Source organism: Leucoraja erinacea, chromosome 2 (genome assembly GCF_028641065.1).
Source record: "Leucoraja erinacea ecotype New England chromosome 2, Leri_hhj_1, whole genome shotgun sequence".
Classification (NCBI taxonomy): Eukaryota; Metazoa; Chordata; class Chondrichthyes; order Rajiformes; family Rajidae; genus Leucoraja; species Leucoraja erinaceus.
In genome coordinates, this window is record NC_073378.1 from 16,756,067 (window position 1) to 16,783,851 (window position 27,785).

Genomic DNA, 27,785 nt, shown 5'->3' on the forward strand with positions numbered 1-27,785 from the left:
TGCATGAGAAGGAACTAAAATCCGCCAACAAAGCAAGTGGGAAATATAAATATAGTATTTAAATTACCGAACTTATCATCTTGAACAGCCATTCTCAGCGGGGGCCATATGGCCCTCAAGGGGGGCCCTGGCACATTTGAAGGGAGCAACAGATTGAAAACTGTGGGAAGGGGAGCCCCAAGAGTTTATGGGGGGCCCTAGTAACTGAAACAAATAAATACCAAGCAGCAACCTTAATTGGAGTCAATAGTTTCCCTTCTATTTATAATATTGTTCCAACACACCGTTTGAATTTGGCGAGCCCATTGAAGTCATTGCTTAAGCTCCTCCCACAGCCTTGCACAGCCTCACTTCAGAGTCAGCCGCGAATCAGACTGCACCGGTTCAACGTATTCAATCAAGCGTTCTCGCATCCATTATCCCCGGGGGGTCCTGGAAACTGAGGAGAGCTCCTAAAGGGCCTGTCCCACCAGCATACGACCTGCATGCGGCAAGCGAGACCTATAGGGCCGGTCCCACCAGCATCTGCCTGCATGCGGCAAGCGCAACCTAACGTGATTGCTTGAGCCATACGGCTTACGGCAAGCGTGACCAAACCAGAAGCGGGAGCTGCGCGGAGGTCGAGTGAGTGACACGGTGTCGAGGCGGCTGCGGGCCGGCAGTCCGTTGCTGCGCGGAATTTTTGAACACGGTCAGTTTTTCGGAGCCCGGCGCAATTTCGAGACCAACTCTGCACAACTCCATACGGCTCCAGCGATCGAAGTGGAACCGGCACCGCAAGGCCGTACAGGCTCAAGCGACCACGTTAGGTCGCGCTTGCCGCATGCAGGCGCATGCTGGTGGGACCGGCCCTTTAGGTCGCGCTTGCCGCATGCAGGTCGCATGCTTGTGGGACAGGCCCTTTAGGTCGCGCTTGCCGCATGCAGGTCGCATGCTTGTGGGACAAGCCCTTAAGGGGGCTGTGCCCAAAAAACGGTTGAGAATGACTTCTAGAAGCATGGACTAACAATCCAGTGTTTTGAGTTCAACCTCTCTGTGTCATTTCTCAAATTTAAAATAGTTTAGTTAATCTGGATTAAAAAAAAGTAAACCCATCATTAGTAATGATGGCTGCAAAACTACAGACCTGGTACAATATTGTTCTTCAACAGCAGATATCTGCCTCACCTACTTAGTCTGACCTCTATGTGACTCCAGCCTGCCATATCTCCAACCGCCCCTCCTCATCTTTAAAACATCTTAGCTGGCCACTCAGGTATAAAGTGACCACTAAGTTGAAACAGAGAAAAAAATATAACTGGATGGACCTCTTGGCAATGACCTCAGCACTGAACGTGGATAGGGAAAAAATCTCTTCACAAACATCTCTGAATTGGTGCCTAAAATAATCTGACAATGACATAATCACAGAGAGATGACGTGCCAGACGTCTCCATCATAATTAATAGTAGTAGCCCTGGTGGCCCTCGATATTGACTCCCGACCTAAAGAAGTCTCATGATATCAGGTCATACATAGGCAGGGTATCTGCTTCCATATCAATTTTTCCTCCACTGATGAACTCGAGTTCCTTCATGTTGAACAACACTTGGAATAAACACAAAAGGCATTCTGGGTAGGAGACTAACATGCCATCACTAAGAGTGGCTTAGTAACATCACTGAGCCCTGGAGATTGGGTCTGCAACAGGTGGTGAGGTCCACATCTACTGAACCTTGTCCTCACTAATCTATCTGGGGCAGATGCATCTAATTGTGACACAATCCTCATTAAGACAAGGTCCGAGCCACACGCTGAGAACATCCTCTCCTCTGTCGTGTAGCACAACATCTGTGCCAAATGGAACTGACTCAGGATGGATTGGCAGATCCAAACTGGGCATTCATTAGCAGCAGCACAAATGTGCTCTACCACAATCGGTTATTTTATGGTACACAAAGATGCTGGAGAAACTCAGCGGGTGCAGCAGCATCTATGGAGCGAAGGAGATAGGCAACGTTTCGGGCCGAAACCCTTTATGGTCTGTGATATTCCATACTCTACAAACGCTATCAGGCCAGAGGATCAAGCCTTCCCGGCGGGTCGCGGTGTGGACTGGGAATGCGTATGGAGGCCTCCTACGAGGCGCTGCGGTCTCGATGCCTCCCGGATCGCAGCGTGGAAGCCCGTGGTCGGAGGCCGGGTCGGCACCACAGCGGCGTGAAATGGGGCAGCGGCAGCGGTGAGGCTTCGGCGGTGGTGAAGCCTCGCGATGATAAGGCCTCGGTGGTGGCGATGCCTCGCGGGTCGACCCGCGGTCGACGGTTGATGAGAGTGTGGATGACCACCGTGAGGAGGGAGGAGAAGAACAATGGAGGACCTGGGGTGGGGTGGGGTGGGGGGACAAAGGACAAAGGGGACCTGGCGTGGGGGAACCGCTGGGGGGGACAAAAGGGCGTGCTTTGTATCTTTGTCACCGCCATAGGTGGCTGCTATTTGTATACATTGTATATGCAAGCAAAGAATCTCACTGTGCCTAGTCACATGTGACAATAAAGTATTCCTATTCCTAACCATGGATTGATGGGAGAAGTAACACAGGATGATGTATGTCAGAACTAAGGGATCCCGTATGCAAAGGATCCAGTTGTAACTCTGCTCATCCAGGTGCTGCCTTACACAGCCGTATAAATGAGTCCCAATAAGTGAATGCCAAATTCCGCTTATTAAATCCAGCTGGTATGTTGAACTTTTATCACAATCTCAAAATGAACTCGCTGATCCTTGACTGTATGTTCGACCCTCTGCAAATATAAATCCATCTGACAGCTGACAGCTGAGTACCCACTACTGGCACAACATCGACAGGAATTTCATGCCTCATTTATAACTGAGCAGAGGAAATATGCAATAGTTTTAATTGGGATTGTATTTAATTGAAACCGTGAACTGACCTTTTGCTTGGCTTCGAGTATTCTTCTCTCGAGATCGGCTGGGATTATTTTCCCTCTGCAATTTTAGAAAAGCACAACCACATTTTTGCATCTATTGTTAAAGCAAGTGACAGAAACACGAGGCAGAGAAGGTGGCCACTTGACCCAACACAAAATCAAAATCAATTTGCTCAATTGAATGGTGACCTTATAGAAATGTATAAAATCATGAGGAACATAGATTAACCAATTAACCATATAACCATGTAACAATTACAGCACGGAAACAGGCCATCTCGGCCCTACAAGTCCGTGCCTGCACCTGCACTCAGAACATAACCCTCCATTCCTTTCCCATCCATATACCTATCCAATTTATTTTTAAATGATAAAATCGAACCTGCCTCCACCACTTCCACTGGAAGCTCATTCCACACAGCTACCACTCTCTGAGTAAAGAAGTTCCCCCTCATGTTGCCCCTAAACTTCTGTCCCTTAATTCTGAGGTCATGTCCTCTTGTTTGAATCTTCCCTATTCTCAATGGGAAAAGCTTGTCCACGTCAACTCTGTCTATCCCTCTCTTCATTCGGATTAGGTGAAAAATCACAGTATTTTCCCCAGAATTTAATGTGGGGGGGGGGGGAGGGGGGGAAGATTTTTTAAAAGGATCTGTGGGGCAACCTTTTCACACAGAGGGTGATACTGTACTTATGTGGAATGAGCTGCCAGAGGAAGTGATAAGTGGGTACTATTACAACATTTGAAAGACACTTGAACAGCCACGTGTATAGAAAATGATTGGAAAGATAGGGGCCAGGCACAGGCAAGCGGGATTGTCTTGTTTAGCAATCATAATGATCATAATCATACTTTATTAGCGAAGTATGTTTTGCAACATACGAGGAATTTGATTTGCCATACCAATAAAAAGCACCAAAACACACAAAAAAACATTTTAGCATAACCATCCACCACAGTGACTCCTCCACATACCTCACTGTGATGGAAGGCAAAAAAAAAAGTTTGATCTCTTCCCTTCTTTGTCCTCCTGCAGACGGAGGGTTCGAGCCTTCCGTTGACGGGACGATCTTGACTCCCGTAGCCGGCGGTCTGGCCCTCCGCACCATAGGTCAGCGTGGATGAGTTAGGCTGAAAACTAACTATGTGGTGCCGTTCCATGACTCTAGGAATCTAATTCTCAGTTTTTTCAACTATTTTATGCACAATCATGTTTGCTGCTGATCTGAGGTTTTTACTCATCTTAAAACTGCATTTTTCAGTTTGCCTTGTAAAAGGAAGCAGAACAAATCTGGTGCCGTAGATAATATTTTAGTTCACAGCGTAAGCATTCCGTGTTATTACACAAGAATCATGCTGCCTTTTAGCTGGTTGTACAGCACTGAAGATACAGTCCAGATCATAGGGATCAGCAAGTCTATTCAAGGGGGTCTATTGCCAGAGGAGGTAGTTGAGGCAGACGCTATAACCACATTCAAAAGATATTTTGGACAGGTACATGGATCGGAAAGGTTTAGAGGGGTATGGGCCAAATGCAGGGCAGGTGGGACATAGAAACATAGAAACATAGAAATTAGGTGCAGGAGTAGGCCATTCGGCCCTTCGATCCTGCACCGCCATTCAATATGATCATGGCTGATCATCCAACTCAGTATCCCGTACCTGCCTTCTCTCCATACCCCCTGATCCCCTTAGCCAGAAGGGTCACATCTAACTCCCTCTTAAATATAGCCAATAAACTGGCCTCCTCTACCCTCTGTGGCAGAGAGTTCCAGAGATTCACCACTCTGTGTGAAAAAAGTTCTTCCCATCTCGGTTTTAAAGGATTTCCCCCTTATCCTTAAGCTGTGACCCCTTGTCCTGGACTTCCCCAACATCGGGAGCAATCTTCCTGCATCTAGCCTGTCCAACCCCTTAAGAATTTTGTAAGTTTCTATAATGCCCATGCAGACTAATCTACATATTAGTCTGCATGGGCATGTTGCGCAGAAGGGCCTATTTCCATGCTGTATGACTCCATGACAATGGATGACAGATAGTAGGTTATTAGTCTGCTTTATACAGGAGCACAGAAATTAGGAGCTGGAGAAGACCACCAGGTCCTCATGCCTTCCCCACCATTCACTCCGTCTACAATTGATCTATGTTGGCCTCAACTGCTCTTTTGTGTCAGTTCACCATAACTTTCTATCCTTTCAAATATATATATAGATATATAAATATATCTGATAATGTGGCCTCCACCATCCACAGTGCAGGACATTTCAATGGTTCACCACCCACTGAGAGAAGATTTCTCAGCAGCTCAGTTTTAAATGGCCAGCCCCTTATTTTGCAACGTTGTCTCTTTGTCTTTGACTGCTCCACTTGTGAAAACATTGTCAAGCCCTCTTGGGAACTTCCATATTTGCATAAAGCCATCACTCATTCTAAATACCAGGGAATACAGAACCCAAAATTACCCCATTCACACAGGCAAATGGCAAAATAATTCAAAGAGGGGAGCTGATGGGCAAGTGTGAGAGAGAGTACATTTGCAGGGGTATAGGGGAATCAAGGGAAGGGAAAGGAACTCATGAGATTGTTTTTCCTGGGTGCTAACATTGGGCTAATGGGCCAAATGGCAATCTCTGACATTCTTGCGTAAGGTAAGGTGTTGCTGATATAAAAAATACATTCAGAACAAATTTGTGACTACTAATTAAAATTCAGACCAACCACAATATAATATTTTGTAACTTTAAAAGATAAGATAGAAGATAAGATAGTTACAGAGATAGGTTGAATAAGTTAGGTCTTTATTCTCTGGAGCGCAGAAGGTTAAGGGGGGACCTGATAGAGGTCTTTAAAATGATGAGAGGGATAGACAGAGTTGATGTGGACAAGCTTTTCCCTTTGAGAATAGGGAAGATTCAAACAAGAGGACATGACTTCAGAATTAAGGGACAGGAGTTTAGGGGTAATATGAGGGGGAACTTCTTTACTCAGAGAGTGGTAGCGGTGTGGAATGAGCTTCCAGTGGAAGTGGTGGAGGCAGGTTCATTGGTATCATTTAAAAATAAATTGGATAGGCATATGGATGAGAAGGGAATGGAGGGTTATGGTATGAGTGCAGGCAGGTGGGACTAAGGGGAAAAAAAAAAGTTGTTTGGCACGGACTTGTAGGGCCGAGATGGCCTGTTTCGGTGCTGTAATTGTTATATGGTTATATGGTTAATGATCTGTGTTGACCCGAATCTGTGAATTTAGGAGCATTTCAAAAGTCCTTTAAAGCTAATGAAATACTTTTGAAGTGTAGTCAGCTGTGGTCATTTAAAAAGCTGCTGGTAATTTTATAATAGCAACAAATAACAGACACAATTGCAATAGAGGTAATGCTCTAATGATGGGGGAAAAAACCCTCTAAATAAAATCTCAAAGAAAAACAGAAAATGCTGCAATATTTCCAGCGTTAACTGTTTTTGTAATGCTTTAATGATGCTTACTATGTGATAAATGCTAATATTTATCTCATAATAAACTGGGTTGAATTCTGCTATTCTGCAGAAACAGTGTCCAGGAATATTTCACATCCACCAGAGAGGGCAGACTGGAATAGAATTGAGCATATCTGAGGCTTGCTCGGTCTGATTCATACAGGCACCTTCTGTCTGCTTTACTGTTGTGCTGCCTGCAAGCATGCTTCAGTCAGAGCTCTGAGCAAATACACACACAGATTGTATATCAGCAGAGATCTTTAATTTGGTTGAATGCAGAAGCAGAGTATCGCTGCTTGAGGAGTGGAAAGCTCTGCAGGCAGTATATAAAATAACCTACCTTACATCACACTTGATCAGAACCACTCCATCTGTTCCAATCCCCAGAGCTGCTGCTGCTTTCTTTATTGAAAAATGACTCTGTAAGTGTCAACACACAAAGAGAATAACATCAATAGGATTCCAGTAACTCAATGTGACCCATCTTCACCCTGATATTCTTTCTGTTTTATTTCCTTTGAAGAGGTTGATTTGAAACTGGAACTATGAACTTGGTGGACCATTTGATGCTTTTTCAAGTGGCCCTTCTCCGTTTGACTCAAGTTATTGAGTCAGAATGTTACAAAGAAAGAAGATGAAGGAAAAACTTGAATTTAGCTACTGCCTTCCACGACTGCAGAATGTCCAAAGCTTTGAAATCCAATGGAATCTTTTTGAAGGACTCATTGTTAATGACCAGGCCTTGCAACAGCCAAATTATGCACAGCAAATTCCAAAAATAGCAATGTGAAAAGGTCAGATACATTATTTCTTTGGGGACTGCTTGTTAAATATTGGATGCAGAACTAGGGGCAACTTTTCTGCGTTACTTCAAAAGTGTACAAAATAATCTGCTGTGTCTAATTGATAGAAGAGATGGGACAAGTTACATATAATCTGTGCAGACACAATATTTGACACATCGATTGCATGTTCATGTTTTGAATGAGCAAATCTTGTTTGTATGCTGGGAAATCATGGAGTAAGATAACTTATATCAGTTTTAAGCCCAAATTTTATCATTAAAGTAAATTTAATTTCCTCCAATGTGATTTAAACTCGTGGAATAGAAAATAGAACATTCTAAAAAAATGCTCAGCAGATCAGGAAGCACCCAGGAAAAGAGAAAATTAGTTAAAATTTAAGATCTAAGACCTTTCATTAGAACAAAGGATATAAAAGTGTACAGCATAGGAATGGGCCCTTCAGCCCACAATGTGCCAAACATGATGCCGTTAAACTGATCTCGTCTGCCTGCGTTTGATCCATATCCCTCTATTCCCTGAACTTCCATGTGTCTATCTAAAAGCCTCTTAAGCACCACAATGGTTGTGCGGGGGACCCGGCATGGGAGGACCACCATGTAGAACAATGGGGACCCGACGTGGGGGGACTGCCGTGAAGGACGGTGGGAGAACAAGGGGGGGATCCAGTGTGGGGGGGGACTCTAGTTTAGAATCCTCTGCCCAGGGGATGTCTGTATTTATTTGTTTGTTTCTTGTTCAGGTGAAGACGCTGTGCCCACGGCAGCCAGCCAACAGTCACTTGTCTTTTTATTTTTATTTTCAGTATTAATTTCAAGTTTTAGTGCACCTTGTGTGTTGTGACTGTCAACAGACCAATTTCCCTCTGGGGATGAATAACGTTTTATTAATCAATCAATCAATCAATCAATCAATCAATCACCACTATCTATGGAAATGCATTCCAGGCCCTCACTATTCTCTGTGTAAAAAAACGTGTCCCGAACATCTCTGTTAAACTTTCCCCATCTCACCTTATAGTTATGCCCTCCAGTGTGGGACATTTCCATCCTGCAAAAAAAGGTTTTGATTGTCTACTCTATGTCACCAAACTCAGTAAAAGTGAGAAAACCAGTGTGTATAATTTGAGGAGAGAGGGAAGAGTGAGTGAATTTCTGTGACCGGATGGAACTTGTCCATGTTGCCCATGTTAGATTAATTGGCTGCTGTAAAGTGCCCCTGGATAAATGGGGTAGCATTAGTGTAAATGGGTGATGGATGATTGGCACAGACCTGGCTGACCTTTGGAACCGTGACGTTTTGTGTTGGGGCCCTTCTCCAGACTGATTGTATTAGGAGGGAGAAAGCAGGAAAAGAGATGGGAGTGGGACAAAGCCTGGCAAGTGGCATGTGGAGGGAGGCTTCGATAGTCAGATGGATGGAAAAACACTGGAGATCAGAAGTCAAAAGAGTGCAAGATAAGGAAAGAAGAGGAGTGAAATATGAAGCCAGAGTAAAAGATATCGATAATAGAATTCCAACTACAGTTTAAGAATTAGGGTAGTCCATTTAGAACGGAGATGAGGAAACCCTTTTTCACCCAGAGAGTTGTGAATCTGTGGAATTCACTGCCTCAGAAGGCAATGGAGGCCAATTCTCTGGATGCTTTCAAGAGAGAGTTAAATAGCGGAGTCAGGGGATATGGCGAGAAGGCAGGAACAGGGTGCTGATTGTGGACGTTCATCCATGATCATAGTAAATGGCGATGCTGGCTTGAAGGGCCGAATTGCCTACTCATGCACCTATTGTCTATTGTCAATTGCCTATAAAAGCGAGGTGTTGGGGGAGGGGGATGAGATAGTGGGAGAATGCTTGTGTACCTTGGCCTAAGCTGCCGAAGAAGAATATGAGGCGGGTGCTGTTCCTCCAGTTAGCGTGGAAATTGGAAGGGGAGTTAAAATAGTCAGCACCGAGGATATTCAGTGTGTGCAGACAAGTATTCGGCGAAACAGTCTCCTAGTCAACACATGGTCTCGCCAATGTAAAAGAGGTCAGATTGGGAACATCAAATGCAGTAGACAAGGTATGGACATACGAGTGTGGACATGTGAACATCTGCCCCACTGGAAGGGATGCAGGGAGACCCTGGATGGATGTGAGGGAGGACGTGTTGGGACAGAGAGATGAACGAGAGTAATAGACAGAAAAGTTAGAACTGTGTGATGTAGAACAAAGCGACTGTTTTTAATCTCAAATTAAAGGTGAATGTTGGGAATTATTTAGCAGATCAGTCAATGTCCTGTTTTTTCTAGATCCAAGGACATTGACTGATCTGCTAAATAATTCCCAACATTCACCTTTAATTTGAGATGTAAAACAGTTGCTTTGTTCTGCACCACATAGTTCTAACGGATGTTTTTTCTAGATCAATGTTACAGGTGGAACTGGTTAATTCTGACACGAACAAGAAAGTCTGGTGATCTGAAATTGTTGAATTTAACATCGAGTCCATTGTGCAGCAGAATGTCTAACAGAATGTGAAATGCTTACTTTGGGTTTTGTTGAAGGCTAACAACAGAAAGGTCAGGGCAGGAGTGGGATGGAGAATTAAAATGTGGGCTTAATTCCTTCTTTGAGCATTGAAGGGAGACCAGCCTTAGCTGTTTGTGTCAGAGCTGGTTCAGATTTCATTCTACTGCCCCCATTTGTTTTCTTTGATTTACACTCCTCCAAATAAATCAACCATGGTTAACAAGCATTTATCACTCTCTGTGAGATGGTATCAGCAGCATTTGTATCACTTCAGGAGTCTTGGCCACCATCCTGCCAAAGACTTCATTCCCTTTATTCTTCCCTTTTTCTGCCCAGATTTGTATCAAGGATTAGTTACACAGGAAACATTACATAAACCGATACAGTGGGATAATATCGCTTCTTTAATGAGACCTTAATTGTGCATAATTATAATCTTTTCAGGCAACATTTTGCAAAGAATAAGAAATAGTAAAAACATACGTGTTCTGATGTGAAGGCAATCAGTTTGGGAAGGGCAGCCATTCCTTTTTCTTTAACCTCAGGAAACAGCTTGTAGCGTGCAATTAGCAATGCATACATGTTTGATATGGCTCCGCCTATATTAGAAAATGGGACATAATCAACATTCATTATAAGGATGAGGAAGAGAGCTAATTCTTACCTGACACAATGATCCAACAAATAACTGCCTTTTAACGGAAAATATCAGCTGCAGTTTGATTGAACTTTAACTGAATTCTACTAATTGTTGCATTCTGATCACATATCTTAAATAGCCAAAGCTGCCTTGATATAAAGGCATAATTTTTCTGAATATATCAACATCGGGTGACATTGCCATGTCTAGTGTAGCTGGGGCATTGTTGGCCGTTGTGGGCATGTTGGGCCGAAGGGCTTGTTTCCACACTGTATCACCACTCTATAACTCTATGACTCTATCATCAAGGGTAGTGGGTGGTAATGCTCTCAGCTGTGTTATAACCTTTCCAACCTCACTGATGCAGTTCTAACATGTGGTTACCAATGTAAGGATTCTACCAATATACTTTCCCTTTCTAGAGTCCCCAAGCACACCGTGAGCTGGCAAAGGTTCGGGTTCTGGGTTTTCACCCAAACATGTGACAATGAATTGGATCAGCTGTCAATGTTATAAATTTAGTCATTCAATCCTCCAACGGAATAGAGAAAAAAGATAATCTGAATAAAAGCCTGAGAGAATCTGTGGTCAAATAAGTCCAACGGCTAATAATCTATTGCAATTCATAAAGATGTATCCCGTTTCATCAAGAAGTGATTACACAGCATAAAGCAAACGCTTGAATCGTACCAGTTTTTCCCTGCAATTATCCCGAGATAACTGGAAACCACATGAAATATTCTTGAGGAGAAGGTATATCCCAGGTTCAAAATATACATACGCTATTGCGATATAAATGTTTAAGGTCAGTAACACAACACTATAAATTTACTGTTAAATGACACTAACAAAAACAATAATACTGGAAGAACCCAGCCAGTCAAACGACAACTGCAGAAAGAGAAACCAATTAATGTTTCGAGTCAGTGAGTCAGCGAGTCAGTGTTACTCTGAAACACTAAACCGTTATTTTGCACTTGTTTTCCAAAGTGAAGAATATGCATTTTTTTCTTGCAAGTTAAATTCAAACAGCCAACCTTCATTCTTGAAAGGCAGCTGAAACAAAATAATCCAGGAGAACAAATATGCCAGGAGAAGAACAAATATGCCAGGAGATTGCAGGCAGCTGCAAGACCAATAGGGTTATCATAGTAGGGGATTTTAACTTTGGCAATAAGGAATGGGTCTGTCATAGTGCCAAGGGCTAAAAACAGGGTGGCATTTGTCAGGTGTGTTCAGGGAAGTTTCCTCAGGCAATATATACTGGGCCTTACAAGAGAGAGGGCAAAGATTGACTACTCTTAAGAAATTGAGAATGACAAATGACAGAACTATCAATGGACGTGCCGTTTGGGACCAGACACCATAGTTAAATTAGTTTTTAAATAGTTATGGAAAAAGACAGGGAGGGCCAAAAGTTAACATTCTGAATTGAGGCAAAGGCCATCTTTGATGATATTAGACATAGATTGTTTGTTGTTTGTAGGCAAAGAGATGCCCGGAAAGTGTGATGGATTTAAAAGTGTTATGACAAGAGTTCCAGGCATGCATGTTCCTGTTAGAGTGAATGACAAGGAAGGTCGGAGTAAGGAAGCTTGGACACAAGAGAAATTGAGGCTCTGGTCAAGAATAATAATGAGGCATGTGGTGGGTATAGGCAGCTGGCATCAAGTGTATCTCTGGAGGAATTTCAGGCACTGAGAAACATAATTAAGATGGAAATCAGGAGGGCAAAAAGGGGCAGGAGATAACTCAGGCAGGAAATATTAAGGAGAATCTGAAAAGATTTTGTAAGTAATTTAAGAGAAAGTGGGGAACTAGGGATCAAAAGGTCCCCTCAGATACCAAAGCTGTCACCCTAGGCCTCATCAGATACATCTGAGGATGCTGTGAGAAGTGAGAGAAGAAATTGCAGGAGCTCTGGGTCAAATCTTCAGTAGACAGTGGTGAGGGGCTGGAAGACTGGAAGACGAATAATATTGTACCTCTTTTTAAGAGGGGGTGTAAGGAAAAGCATGAGAACATTCGACCAATCTGTGGTAGGTAAGTTACTGGAGAGGATCTTGAGGGATAAGATATATATGCATTTTCTATGGATGGGGGCTAATCAGGGAGAGTCAGCATAGTTTTGTACATGGGAGTTCATGTCTTGTGAACCCGAGTGAGTTCTTTGAAGTAACCGAGAAGGTTGATGAGGGCAAAGTTGTAGACGTTATCTATATGGAATTTGATACTTCTTGCATATATGGTAGATCTGGAAGTAGCTCTGGAAGGTTAGATTGCTTGGGATCCAGGGTGAGCTAGTCGACTGGACAGATAATTGGCTTCATGGAAGGAAGCAGAGTTGATTGTGGAAGGTTGTTTTTTTGGGGCTGGAGGCCTATGGGTAGTGATGTTCTTCAGGGATCTGCACTGGGCTCATAGCTGTTGCAGGTTACATTAACAATTTGAATAAAAACATACTCGGCATGATTGGCAAGTTGGCAAATGGCACTAAATTGGATTGTGCCATAGATGGTGAAGATGGTTATCAACAATTACAACAGGTCCCTTGGTCAGTGGGGCAAGTGAGCTGAGTGGTGGTTAATGCAGTTTAATGCAGATACAGTATAAGTGCGAGATGTTGCCTTTTGGGAAGGACCTTCACAGTGAATGGGTGGCCCTGGGGAGTGTTGTAGAGCAGAGGGATTGAGGAGTGCAGGTACACAGTTCTCTGAAAGAGGCAACACAGTTAGATTGGGCAGTCAATAAAGACACTGACCATCATTAGACAGGGTACTGAATCGATGTTGGGATGTTATGTTACAATTGTATTACACGTTGATGAGGCCGCATTCGGATTATTGTGTTGTTTTTTCTCCCTGCTATAGGAAGGAGGTTACTAAGCTGGAAGGAGTGCAGGGAAGATTTACGAGGATGTTTCTGGGGCTTGAGGGCCTGAGCCATAGGAGGAGCCTGGGCAGACTAGGACTTTACTTATTGGCGTACAAGAGGATGATGGGTGATCATATGGAGGCCACTCATGAGGGGAATAGACAGGGTGAATCCACAGTTTCTTAACCAGTTGAAAAATTAAGGGGACACAGGCTGAAGTGAGAGAGGAATTATGTAATACGAACCTGAGGGGCAACATTTTCACACAGAGGGTGGCGGGGATATGGAACAAGCTGCCCGAGCAGGTAGTTAAGGCAGGTATTATAACACCATTTAAAAGACATGGAACGAGCTGCCTGAAGAGGTAGTTAAGGCAGGCACTATAACATAATTTAAAAGTCACGGACAAGTTCATGGATCGGAAAGGTTTAGAGGGTTGTGGACCAAACTCAGGCAAACGGGACAAGTGTAGGTAGGGTATCTTGGCCGGCATGAATGAGTTGGGACAAAGGGCTTGTTTTCATGGTGTATGGGTCTATGACTCTACCCAGCACCTTATTCAGAAAGCCCATCTATCTTTGCTCGTTTTATACAACACATTGAATTTTACTCCCGTTTTGCTGACAGGAGTACATCATTTACATCATTACACGCCTTTTCACTTTCCTTGACCTGATTTTGACATAGATCGTCTAAAAAAAACCCCACATTGTGATATTTATAGCTGTCAATAACAATGCCATACCTTTAGGGTACACTTGGCAATTAAGTAAAATAAATCTCTCCATTGAACAGTAGGACAGCCGCAGTGAGACTGAAATGTATTTTTGACTGCCTTTGAAAAATTAATTAATCACTCCTACTGCCATTTTGTTGTTCCTTCTACCATGTACTTTCATGCTGGACCATCATCAACAACAGGAAGCTAATGGCTGGCTAATCCATAGATAGCACCACTGCACACTGTCATAAGGGGGATACTTTCATAATAATGATATTGATTATGCACAGCTTCTCTTTCTTCTCTCTCAATATTGTTGCGGACTGCTTTGATTAAGTGTTGAATCTGACGGCCAGATGGAAATCCAGAAAAATACATGCTCAGAATGAGTTCCTGTGGTTTGGCTTCAAATTACTCTCAATAAAATGAAATAGAACATTGAAAGTAATTGGGTCATTTGTGTAAGTTTCTATATAAACTGATAAGCATCATCAAATCTGAGGAATATTGGTAATTTTATTTAATAATTCATTACCACATAATTGTTACGTTCGGACCAGTGACCATAATTCTACTGGTTAAAAATACACTAGACTTTAGATATACATGGTGGAAACAGGCCTTTCGGGCCACTGAATCTGCGCTGACTAGCGATTACCCTGTACACTAGCACTATCCTACACACTAGGGACAATAGGATCAAACCCATATTATGGATAATTAATAATGTATTTGGAGACATAGAAGCATAGAAACATAGAACATATGTGCAGTAGGAGGCCATTTGGCCCTTCGAGCCAGCACCGCCATTCATTGTGATCATGGCTGATCGACCCCAATCAATAACCCGTGCCTGCCTTCTCCACATATCCCTTGATTCCACTAGCCACTAGAGCTCTATCTAACTCTTCCTTAAATCCATCCAGTGATTTTGTCTCCGCTGCCCTCTGTGGCAGGGAATTCCACAAATTCACAACTCTCTGGGTGAAAAAGTTTTTTCTCACCTCAGGCTTAAATGGCCTCCCCTTTATTCAAAATCCCTGATTTTGGACTCGCCCAACATTGGGACCATTTTTCCTGCATCTAGCTTGTCCAGTCCTTTTATAATTTTATATGTTTCTATAAGATCCCACATCATCCTTCTAAACTCCAGTGAATACAAGCCTAGTCTTTTCAATCTTTCCTCATATGAGAGTCCCGCCATCCCAGGGATCAATCTTGTGAACCTACGCTGCACTGCCTTAATCACAAGGATGTCCTTCCCCAAATTAGGAGACCAAAACTGTACACAATACGCCAGATGTGGTCTTACCAGAGCCCTATACAACTGCAGAAGAACCTCTACTCTTGTACTGAAATCCTCATGAACTTGACCACATTAGACCTTGACTGATGAGGAATGCTATAAGATCATAAGGGTCGTAAGGGATAGTAGGAGATAAGGTCGTAAGGGATAGTAGTAGAATTGGGCCATTCACCTATTAGGCCCAATTAGTCCCAAGCTATAACATTTCCATTCAGATGCTGTGGCTCTGGTTCAGAAGAAAGAAGGAGGCATATGTCAGGTATAGGCAGCTGGGATCAAACAAATCCCTCAAAAAGTATAAGCAATCTAGGGGCACATAGAAGAAGGAAACCTGGAGGGCAAAAAAGAGGACATGAGATATCTTCGTCAGAGAAGGAAAACAAGAACCCTACGAGATTCTAAAATATATCATGAACAAAAGAGTAACTAGGGAGAGAATAAGCACTCTTAAGGATCAGTGTGTTCATCTATATGTGAAGCCACAGGAGATAGGCATGATTTTAAATGAATACAACTATTCTGTATTTACCGTGAAGAATTTTCAAGGAAACTAAGAAAGTCTTAAGGTCATAAGTAATAGGAGTAGCATTAGGCCATTTGGCCCATCAAGTCCACTTCGCCATTCAATCATGGCTGATTCAGATTCAGATTCAGATTCAGATTCAATTTTAATTGTCATTGTCAGTGTACAGTACAGAGACAACGAAATGCATTGATCTATGCAAATGATCTATCTCTCCCTCCTAACCCCATTCTCCTGTCTTCTCCCCATCACCTCTGACACCTAGCAGATGAAGTTTAATGCGAGGTTATCCACTTTGGTAGCAAAAACAGGAAGGCAGATTACTATCTAAATGGCGTCAAGTTGGGAAAAGGGGAAGTACAACGGGATCTGGGGGTCCTTGTACATCAGTCTATGAAAGTATGTATGCAGGTACAGCAGGCAGTGAAGAAAGCGAATGGCATGTTGGCCTTTATAACAAGAGGAATCGAATATAGGAGCAAAGAGGTCCTTCTGCAGTTGTGCAGAGCCCTAGTGAGACCACACCTGGAGTATTGTGTGCAGTTTTGGTCCCCTAATTCTTGCTATTGAGGGAGTGCAGCATAGGTTTACAAGGTTATTTCCCGGGGTGGCGGAACTGTCATATGCTGAGATAATGGAGCAGCTGGGCTTGTACACTCTGGAGTTTAGAAGTATGAGAGGGTATCTTATTGAAACAAATAAGATTGTTAAGGGTTTGGACACGCTAGAGGCAGGAAACATGTTCCCGATGTTGGGGGAGTCCAGAACCAGGGGCCACAGTTTAAGAATAAGGAGTAAGCCATTTAGAACGGAGATGAGGAAACACTTTTTCTCACAGAGAGTGATGAGTCTGTGGAATTCTCCGCCTCAGAAGTCGGTGGAGGCAGGTTCTCTGGATGCTTTCAGGAGACAGCTAGATAGGGCTCTTAAAAATAGCGGAGTCAGGGGATATGGGGAGAAGGCAGGAATGGGGTACCGATTGGGGATGATCAGCCATGATCACATTGAATGGCGGTGCTGGCTCAAAGGGCCAAATGGCCTACTCCTGCACCTATTATCTATTGTCTATTGTCTATTGTCTGACCTGACCTGTAATGAAAGTGATGTCCTGAAACATACCAATATCACAAAAGAACAGTTATCGCGATCAGCAAGTGCTTAAAATTAGACAAGACCCTTGGGCTTAACCAAGAATACTCTAGAATACTGTGAGAAGCAAGGAAATACATTGCTGAGAACCTGGCAAAGATTTAGCATCTTTGTTAGCCATTGGTGAGGTAATAAATGATTGGAGCGTGGCTGATGTTGTCTATTTAAGAAGGGCTGCAAGGAAAAGCCAGTGAACTACAGGCCAATGAGCTTGCCATCAGGGGTGGGAAGATAAGCTGTGATTCTGAGGATCCCAGGATTTTAAAACTAATTTGTTTTTACACTTCCAGAAGATAGCTAAAAAGGCAATACGGGGATAAAAGATGAGGTACGAAGGTAAGCTAGCCAAGAATATAAAGGAGGCTAGTAAAACCTTCTTTAGGTATGTGAAGAGGAAAAAATTAGTTAAGACCAAAGTTAGACCTTTGAAGACTGAAAAGGGTGAATTTATTATGGGGAACAAGGAAATGGCAGATGAGCTGAACAGGTACTTTGGATCTGTCTTTACTAGGATCTTCCTGATATAGTAGAGGCCAGAGGAACTGGGGTGACGGAGGAACTGAAGGAAATCCATATTAGGCAGGAAATGGTGTTGGGTAGACTGATGGGACTGAAGGCTGATAAATCCCCAGGGCCTGATGGTCTGCATCCCAGGAAGTGGGCTCTAGAAATCGTGGACGCATTGTCCAATGTTCTATAGATTCAGGATCAGTTCCTGTGGATTGGAGGGTAGCTAATGTTATCCCACTTTTTAAGAAAGGTGGGAGAGAGAAAACAGGGAATTATAGAGCAGTTAGCCTGGCATCGGTGATGGGGAAGATGCTGGTAACAGGATCGGTCAAGTCAGCAGGGATTTACGAAGGGGAAATCATGCTTGATTAATCTTCTGGAATTTTTGTGTCTGTGCCGAATATGATGCCAAGATAAACTAACCACATCTGCATGCACATGATTCATATCATAGAAACATAGAAAATAGGTGCAGGAGTAAGCCATTCGGCCCTTCGAGCCAGCACCGGCATTCAATATGATCATGGCTGATCATCCAAAATGAGTACCCCGTTCCTGCTTTTTCCCCATATCCCTTGATTGCTTTAGTCCTAAGAGTTAAATCTAACTCCCTCTTGAAAACATCCAGTGAATTGGCCTCCACTGCATTCTGTGATAGATAATTCCACAAATTCACAACTCTCTGGATGAGAATGTTTTTCCGCATCTCAGTCCTAAATGGCCTACCCCTTATTCTTAAACTGTGATCCCAGGTTCTGGACTCCTCCAACATGGGGAAACTGTTTCCTGCATCTGGCCTGTCCAATCCTTTAAGAATTGTATATGTTTCTATAAGATTTCCTCTCATTCTTCTAAATTCCAGTAAATGAAAGCCCAGTCGTCCCATTCTTTCATCATACGTCAATCCCGCCATCCAAGGAATTAACCTGGTGAACCTACGCTGCACTCCCTCAATAGCAATAATGTCCTTCCTCAAATTAGGAGACCAGAATTGCACACAATATTCCAGGTACGGTCTCACCAGGGCCCCGGTATAACTGCATTAGGACCTCCTTTCTCCTAAACTCAAATCCTCTTGCAATGAAGCCTAACATGCTATTAGCTTTCTCCACTGCCTGCTGTGCCTGCATGCTTACTTTCTGTGTTCACGAAGGAACTGCAGATGCTGGAAAATCGAAGGTACACAAAAATGCTGGAGAAACTTTTTAATGGAATAGTGTAGGACTACTGTAAATAGGTGCTTGTTGGTCCGTGCAGGCCTGATGTGCCAAGGTCTTTGAAGAGATCGTATCATCATCTAACATGGTGAGTAATGACACACTCTTCCATGGCTGCTAGTCTTCTTAATTTAACTGTACCAGCATATTGAGTGATAAAGACAAAAAAAAATCACATACCAGGTGAGAATATTCCATCTCCACATCCTCCCGGCCAGCCAATCATTTCCCTCATTTTCTTCAGGGTGATGTACTCCAACAGGACAAACACTGGTGCAATCTCATATGTAAACCTGAAGATAATTCACAATAAATACATTGCATTAGTATGGAGCATGTTACTTTCTAGTGGGCAGGTTTGCGAATGATCCCAGGAATGAGTAGGTTAACTTATGATGAGCGTTTGTCGGCAATGGGCCTTTATTCGCTGGTGTTTAGAAGAATGAGGGAGGGACCTCATTGAAACATACAGAATAGTGAAAGCCTTGGATAGAGTGGATGTGGAGAGGATGTTTCCACTAGTGGGAGAGTCTAGAACTAGAGGTCATAGCCTCAGAATTAAAGGATGGTATTTTAGGAAGGAGATGAGGAGAAATGTATTTAGTCAGAGAGTGGTGAATGTGTGGAATTCTTTGCCACAGAAAGCTTTAGAGGCCATCAGTGGATATTTTTAAGGCAGAGATAGATAGATTTTTGATTATGGTTATGGGAGAAGGCAGGAGACTGGGGTTCGGAGGGGGAAATAGATCAGCCATGATTGAATGGCAGAGTAGACTTGATGGGCCGAATGGCCTAATTTTATGATGTTGGGAGGAGTGGAGGTGAGTCAGCGTTCTGTGATCTGCCTCCTCGGGTAACCCGTGCCAGCTCGTTGGGACTGGGGTAAGGAAGCAGAGATCAGGGCTCATTCTCCCACTTTGCTCCACTCAGTGCTGAAGGGATCCACATTTAGTTTAGAAATATAACATGGACACAGGCCCTTCTACCCACCGAGCACATGCTGACTAACGATTACACCTGTTCACACAAGTTCAATGTTATACCATTTTCACATCCACTCCTTGCACACTGCGGACAATATACAGAGGCCAATCAGCCAAGGAACCCGCATGTCTTTGAAATGTGGGGGGAAACCGGAGCACCCGGAGGAAACCCATGCGGTCCCAGTAAGAATGTGGAAACTTGATACAGACAGCATCCAAGTCCAGGATCAAATCTGTGTCTCCGGCACTGTGAGGCAGTTGCTCTACCACCTCTACTATGCTGCCCATGTATTAAAGGTGTGGGAGGAAAAATAAAGAGAACCACGATATAAACATTGAAATCACATTTATATTTTATATGTGTTGAAATAATTGGAAATCAGATCTCCAGAGTGACTTAAATCCCTCTGTAATCTTCCATTAGTCACTTAAATGTATCAAACAGCAACAAAATGCAATATCAATGATCTCTAATTCTCCACATATTTGTGTAAACTACAGGGTCGATAGTCGAAGAGAGACTCAAAAAGCTGGAGTAACTCAGCAGTTCAGACAGCGACACTCAGACTGAAGAAGGGGCTCGAACCGAAACATCATCTATTCCTTTTCTCCAGAGATGCTGTCTGACCCGTCGAGTTACTCCAGCTTTTTGTGTCTATCTTCGCTTTAAACCTGCATCTGCAGTTCCTTTCTGCACAGGATAGATATTCATATGTCCAAGTGTGGTGGTGATTAGCAATGGTGGCACAGTAGTGCTGTTAGTAGAACCACTGCCTGTAACCAGGGTTTAATCTTGACCTCGGGTGCCGTCCTCATGGAATTTTCCCACAGGGGTTCCCCTGTGCGCCCCTCTTTCCTCCCACATCCCAAAGATGTGCAGATTGGTGGGTTAATTCATTGCTGAGTTAATGAGATGCGGGTAGAATGTTTTAAATGGAATAGTGTAGGACTACTGTAAATAGGTGCTTGTTGGTCAGTGCAGACCTGATGTGCCAAGGGGCCAATTTCAGTGCTGTAACTCTCTATGACTCTATGACACAAGAATGTGGTTTGCCCTTGAAGTGTTTGAAAGATGTACCTGCAATATGAAGGAGAAAATGGGCCCTCATCTGACAACAGCAAAGTTCCTGCCTTTTTTGCTCTCAAACTTAAAGATTAAGTGACACTCAAAAGCTCAAAAACTCAACATTAGATAGAGTGATGGAGTACTGAAGAAAGCCCATCAATGCCTCTACTTCTATGAAGATGGAGGAGATTGAGGAGATTCAAATTGTTGATGATTATTCTATCGAACTTCTACAGGTGTGTACTGGTTGCATGATGGTTTGGTTCGGTATCTCGAACGCCCAGGAATGAAGGAGGAGGCTGCAGAGAGTGCTGGACATTGCCTGGTTCATGAGGGGTAATGAGCTCCCCACCATTGAAGGGATCTACAGGGGGCCCTGCCCCATAAAGGCAGCTGGTATCATCAAAGACCCGCCCCACCCTGGCCATGCTCCTATCATGCTGTTATCATTTGGAAGAAGGTACAGGAACTTGCAAACCATGGTCTTCAGGTTCAAGAACAGTTTCTTCCCAGGAAGCGCATGTGTGCGTGTGTGCGTGTGAGCGTGTTTGCATGGATGCGTTTGTGTAAATTGCCATCACACGAATCACCACTTGTAACCAATGACACAAGCAACATTTGAATATATGCTGCTCAAAATTAGGAAATAATCTTTGTGTTTCATTATTGTAAATACATTGGCAAGTGTTATCTGGTTTAAAGTGTTACTTCAATTGCAAGGGGATCAAGGTCATTGCAAAGAAATTGGAACTGAATTCTATTAGGAGACAACTTGGTACATTGACATTCATTTTGTATAAAAACAGAAAAAGTAGGCAAAGAACATATTGCTCTTTGGTGTGAGACTCACTCCAGTACTCGGGAATACTAAAAATAAACAAGCTCAGGGTGGATATTCTACAGCATAACCTGGTAATAATAAATGCATTTATTATTGTGATTAGCCACATTGGTTAACTAAAGATTCTTATCGCAACAAAATTGTCTCCAAACAAAATCCACACAGTGAGTTTCATTTGCCTGACCTAGAGAAAGCATCTCAGATGGATCAAATTCAATTACACTGTCTAGCCATGTCTGAAGACCTTGGGTAGAGTCAAGCAGATGTCTCCAATGTGGTTCTCCCTTAAAGGTACAACATAAATGTATGTTGCCTTTGCAGTTTAGTGGCATTGGTACTGAAGTCATGTTGTACTCAGAGTAACCAACGTTGATACAGGAGGTTTGTAACAATTATGCAGCACACCAATTAATTACTTCTGCTTGTCTTGACAAGCGATTAGTTTCAGGGTGTCTGACATAAATCAGAGACATTTAATTCAAAAAAGATATATTCTCCAAAAGTAACAATGAGCCAAGATGACACTGATGCTGAATTATTTTATTGGTGTATTTAAATATTAAAGCAATCACAGATGATTGATTGACTCTGAGACACCGCAGACCAGAGACTGATACTTTGACACTCTATAGTATAATCCTGTGATGGTCATTAAACATGGAGAACTGCTTGTTCCAGCCTTCACTGGCTAGACATTTGTGCCAGAAATCTCTATGGGCTGTGAAAATGAAGGGCACCATTCAATAAATTGTGCGAACTAAATACCCCTGCTCGTAGCCAGAGCATATATTTTCTTTGAATGTAAGTAGATGTGTGGCAGGTTAATCTGCTTCTGTAAGCTGTCCCTTGGTTAAGTAGTAAAAAGCACAGGTTGATGAGTATGCGACTGAGAATAAGCTGCGGAGATGAAGGGGAATAGTTGAGGGGAAGCTCAGCTGGCAAACGGCACAGTTTAGAAGGACCAAATGCTCTTCATCCCTATCATAATAGAAGGGTCTGAAGAAGGGTTTCAGCCCAAAACGTTGCCTATCTCCTTCGCTCCATAGATGCTGCTGCGCCCGCTGAGTTTCTCCCGCATTTTTGTGTACCTTCGATTTTCCAGCATCTGCAGTTCCTTCTTAAACACTGTACTATCCATGTACTTGTCTAATTATTTCATAAATGATGGGATAGTCCCAGCCTCAACTAGCTCCTCTGGCAGCTTGTTTCATACATTCACCACCCTTTGTCTGAAAATGTTACCCCTTGGATTCCTATTAAATCTTTTCCCCTTCACCTTGAACCTATGTCCTCTGGTCCTCGATTTTACTACTCTGGGCAAAAGACTGGGCATCTACCCGATCTATTCCTCTCATGAATTTGTATACTCTATAAGATCTCCCCTCATCCTCCTGTGCGTCATGGAATAGAGATCCAGCCTATACTGGTCCCATGCATCCTTCTTGTTTTTGACTAATGTCTCAATTTCCCTCGTTAGCCAAGCTTCCTTACGTTTGGCTGCTTTGCCTTTCACTAACCGGGACGTACACATCCTGAGCTTTCTTCGGTACACTTTTTAAAAAATCCCTCTTTGCCGATGATCCTTTCTCCTCAAATAACCTGCTCCAGTCAACTTGAGCAAGACCTTCTCTCATACCCTCAAAGTTGGTCTCACCCCAGTTGATCATTTTAACACGTGGACCTCTCCGTCCCAATCCATAACAATCTTAAACCTAATCAAACTGTGGTCATTGGTCCCAAAAGGCTCCTCCACACACACTTCATTAACTTGCCCTTCCCAATTTCCCAATACTAGATCCAGCGTTGTCCTCTCTCATGTCCTTTCATTCCCAAGTGCAGGTGGATCCTTCATCTCATAATCTCCTTCAATAACTTGCCTATCACTGATGTTGGGCTCACTGGTCTGTAGTTCCAGGCTTTTACTTGTAGGCTTTCTTAAATGGAGACTCAACATTAGTCATCCTTCAGCCTTTCAGCATCTAACCCAAAGATATTGACGATACAAATATTTCTGCCAGGTGCTCTGCAATTTCTTCCCTAGCTTCTCATAACATCCTTCACAGTAAATACGAATGATATATGTTAATTTTACACCACATCCATCTCCAGCTCCTCACATCGACAACCTCATTGATCTTTGCGGGATTATCAAAGACAAGAGGGCAGAGGTTTAAGGAAACAGTTGGGAGGTTTAGAGGGGATCTGAGGAGGACTAATCCCATACACAGTGTGGTTGGAGCCTGCGATGCACAGCCTGAAGAGGTAGTCGAGGCATACATACTAATGACATTTAAAGAGCATCTAAACATGTACTTGAATCACCAAGACATAGAAGACTATGGAACTAATTGCAGGTAAATGGTGTAGGGAGGTACAATGAGTAGCATGGAAACATAGAAACATAGAAAATAGGTGCAGGAGTAGGCCTTTCGGCCCCGAGCCTGCACCCCCATTCAATATGATCATGGCTGATCATCCAACTCAGTATCCTGTACCTGCCTTCTCTCCATACTCCCTGATCCCTTTAGCCACAAGGGTCACATCTAACTCCATCTTAAATATAGCCAATGAACTGGCCTCAACTACCTTCTGTGACAGAGAATTCCACAGATTCACCACTCTCTATGGGAAAATGTTTTTCTCATCTCGGTCCTAAAAGATTTCCCCCTTATCCTTAAACTGTGACCCCCTGTTCTGGACTTCCCCAACGTCGAGAACAATCTTCCTGCATCTAGCCTGTCCAACCCCTTAAGAATTTTGTAAGTTTCTATAAGATCCCCCCTCAATCTTCTAAATTCTAGCATGTACAAGCCGAGTCTACCCATGGACATGGTCAATGCCCTCATTTCCGTGATGTATGACTTTAAGAAAATATGAATCTATAACGAAAAGAATTGCTGATGCACAGATTGACGAGGCTTGAAAATTAATTTGTGAAGTGCAGTACAAAAGAAAGGCATTTTACACACTCCAGAATGCAACAACAAAGTCATGCTTACATGTTAGTGTTAGCTGTGGAGGTGAGCCAATCAGCAGCGAGGCCGACCATATCTAATCCTGTTGAGAGCTGGTTGAAATATCTCGGATGACCTATGAGCAAACAACAACTGCACGTTAATTTGGATTTCTGGATGTATTTCTAAAATGTGCTGAATTAAAATAAAACTGTTACATACAGCTGTGTTAAAAGCCCTGTCCCACGATACGAGTTCATTCCAAGAGCTCTCCCAAGTTTTAAAACAATCGTGGTAAGCACGGAGAATGAACATAGCGGGTACGTCAGAGCTCGGGGACGTCTCTTAGCTCTAACGGCAGGTACTTGGGAAGACTCGCTAACGGAAAGTTAAGCACGGGAAGATGCGTGAAGATTTTTCAACATGATGAAAAATGTCCATGAGAGCCCCGAGTACCGACGAATGGCCATTACCATAAATCTCCGAGTTCAAATCAGGGCAAACTCTTGGAATGAACTCGTACCGTGGGACAGGGGTTTAACATTATCAAACCATTTAAAAATCCATTCTATAATGTCTTAGCTTTTCAATTTGCACCACTTATATTGAACTGCAAAGTCCATGGCACTTCATTGACAAGCAATGTTGCCCCAGTGTATTGTTATTTGAAGGTCATGATTCATGATTGCTTTATTTATGTTGTGCAATGCTGGAAAGTCCATGTGGTTTAAGGGTTAATGCTGACCCACAATAGCCTTTGGAGACGTTTGTGTCATAAGGCTGTTATTTCAGAGTAATGCTGGAACATACTTCAAATTACTCACGTTTGGCATTTTTTTAATTTATCAGCTTCAAATAAATGTAACAAAATGTATACATGATTATTTTTATTAAATAGATGTCCAGAGATGATTCTGACATAAATGCATGTGTCTCGTTTGAATTATGTTCAAATCAATATTGTATTCAAGAATGCCAACAGGTAACGTGGTGCTTGGATTCCTGATAACATTGAGTCTTTCATCAGCATGGTGTGGAAATTCTTCAAGCATATCTCACATACATTTGTCCTCATGTAATATCAACTAACAGGTTATTTATGATTATTAGACTGGGAGCTTTATATGAAAGCTGGAGTTGGGCCAATGTGCATGTTATAAACTCACTGTGTAACAACCCGATAAGATTGCTCAATTCTATTTGAAAAAAAGCAAAGAAAAAGAAAATATGATAGATAAAAAATACTGTTTTCATTTTGCAATGAAATGAAGAGCTCTGTGCAGAGGGCAGCTGAATGCTTCATCAATAGAAGTATATAGAAACATAGACATAGAAAATAGGTTCAGGAGTAGGCCATTCGGCCCTTCGAGCCTGCACCGCCATTCGATATGATCATGGTTGATCATAGAAACATAGAAATTTAGGTGCAGGAGTAGGCCATTCGGCCCTTCGAGCCTGCACCGCCATTCAATATGATCATGGCTGATCATCCAACTCAGTATCCCGTACCTGCCTTCTCTCCATACCCTCTGATCCCCTTAGCCACAAGGGCCACATCTAACTCCCTCTTAAATATAGCCAATGAACCAGCCTCGACTACCCTCTGCGGCAGAGAGTTCCAGAGATTCACCACTCTCTGTGTGAAAAAAGTTCTTCTAATCTCGGTTTTAAAGGAATTCCCCCTTATCCTTAAGCTGTGACCCCTTGTCCTGGACTTCCCCAACATCGGGAGCAATCTTCCTGCATCTAGCCTGTCCAACCCCTTAAGAATTTTGTAAGTTTCTATAAGATCCCCTCTTAATCTCCTAAATACTAGAGAGTATAAACCAAATCTATCAAGTCTTTCTTCATAAGACAGTCCTGACATCCCAGGAATCAGTCTGGTGAACCTTCTCTGCACTCCCTCTATGGCAATAATGTCCTTCCTCAGATTTGGAGACCAAAACTGTACGCAATACTCCAGGTGTGGTCTCACCAAGACCCTGTACAACTGCAGTAGAACCTCCCTGCTCCTATACTCAAATCCTTTTACTATGAAAGCTAACATACCATTCGCTTTCTTCACTGCCTGCTGCACCTGCATGCCTACTTTCAATGACTGGTGTACCATGACACCCAGTTCTCGCTGCATCTCCCCTTTTCCTAGTCGGCCACCATTTAGATAATAGTCTGCTTTCCTGTTTTTGCCACCAAAATGGATAACCTCACATTTATCCACATTATACTGCATCTGCCAAACATTTGCCCACTCACCCAGCCTATCCAAGTCACCTTGCAGTCTCCTAGCATCCTCCTCACAGCTAACACTGCCCCCCAGCTTAGTGTCATCCGCAAACTTGGAGATATTGCATTCAATTCCCTCATCCAGATCATTAATATATATTGTAAATAGCTGAGGTCCAGCACTGAGCCTTGCGGTACCCCACTAGTCACTGCCTGCCATTGTGAAAAGGACCCGTTTACTCCTACTCTTTGCTTCCTGTTTGCCAGCCAGTTCTCTATCCACATCAATACTGAACCCCCAATGCCGTGTGCTTTAAGTTTGTATACTAATCTCTTATGTGGGACCTTGTCGAAAGCCTTCTGGAAGTCCAGATACACCACATCCACTAGTTCTCCCCTATCCACGCTACTAGTTACATCCTCGAAAAATTCTATAAGATTCGTCAGACATGATTTACCTTTCGTAAATCCATGCTGACTTTGTCCAATGATTTCACCACTTTCCAAATGTGCTGCTATCCCATCTTTAATAACTGACTCTAGCAGTTTCCCCACTACCGATGTTAGACTAACTGGTCTGTAATTCCCCGTTTTCTCTCTCCCTCCCTTCTTAAAAAGTGGGGTTACGTTTGCTACCCGCCAACCCTCAGGAACTACTCCAGAATCTAAAGAGTTTTGAAAGATTATTACTAATGCATCCACTATTTCTGGAGCCACTTCCTTAAGTACTCTGGGATGCAGCCTATCTGGCCCTGGGGATTTATCGGCCTTTAATCCATTCAATTTACCCAACACCACTTCCCGGCTAACCTGGATTTCACTCAATTCCTCCAACTCCTTTGACCCGCGGTCCCCTGCTATTTCCGGCAAATTATTTATGTCTTCTTTAGTGAAGACGGAATCAAAGTAGCTATTCAATTGGTCCGCCATATCCTTGTTCCCCATGATCAACTCACCTGTTTCTGACTGCAAGGGACCTACATTTGTTTTAACTAATCTCTTTCTTTCATCCAACTCAGTTTCCCATCCCTGCCTTCTCTCCATTAAAATTTATTAC

At 43.0% G+C, this 27,785-nt stretch overlaps 1 protein-coding gene across 3 annotated transcripts in view; it reads right to left on the minus strand.

Moving 5' to 3' along the window:
* The window catches only part of gad2 (glutamate decarboxylase 2), a 111,060-nt gene that overhangs the window by 20,072 nt on the left and 63,203 nt on the right, over positions 1 to 27,785 (minus strand). For all 3 annotated transcript variants that reach the window (XM_055652201.1, XM_055652221.1, XM_055652210.1), the window contains exons 5-9: positions 24,551 to 24,641; positions 18,842 to 18,954; positions 10,205 to 10,320; positions 6,748 to 6,827; positions 2,934 to 2,988 (exon numbers count right to left, since the gene is read on the minus strand). In XM_055652201.1, the coding sequence (XP_055508176.1) occupies positions 2,934 to 2,988; positions 6,748 to 6,827; positions 10,205 to 10,320; positions 18,842 to 18,954; positions 24,551 to 24,641 (455 nt within the window). The remainder of the gene's footprint in view (positions 1 to 2,933; positions 2,989 to 6,747; positions 6,828 to 10,204; positions 10,321 to 18,841; positions 18,955 to 24,550; positions 24,642 to 27,785) is intronic.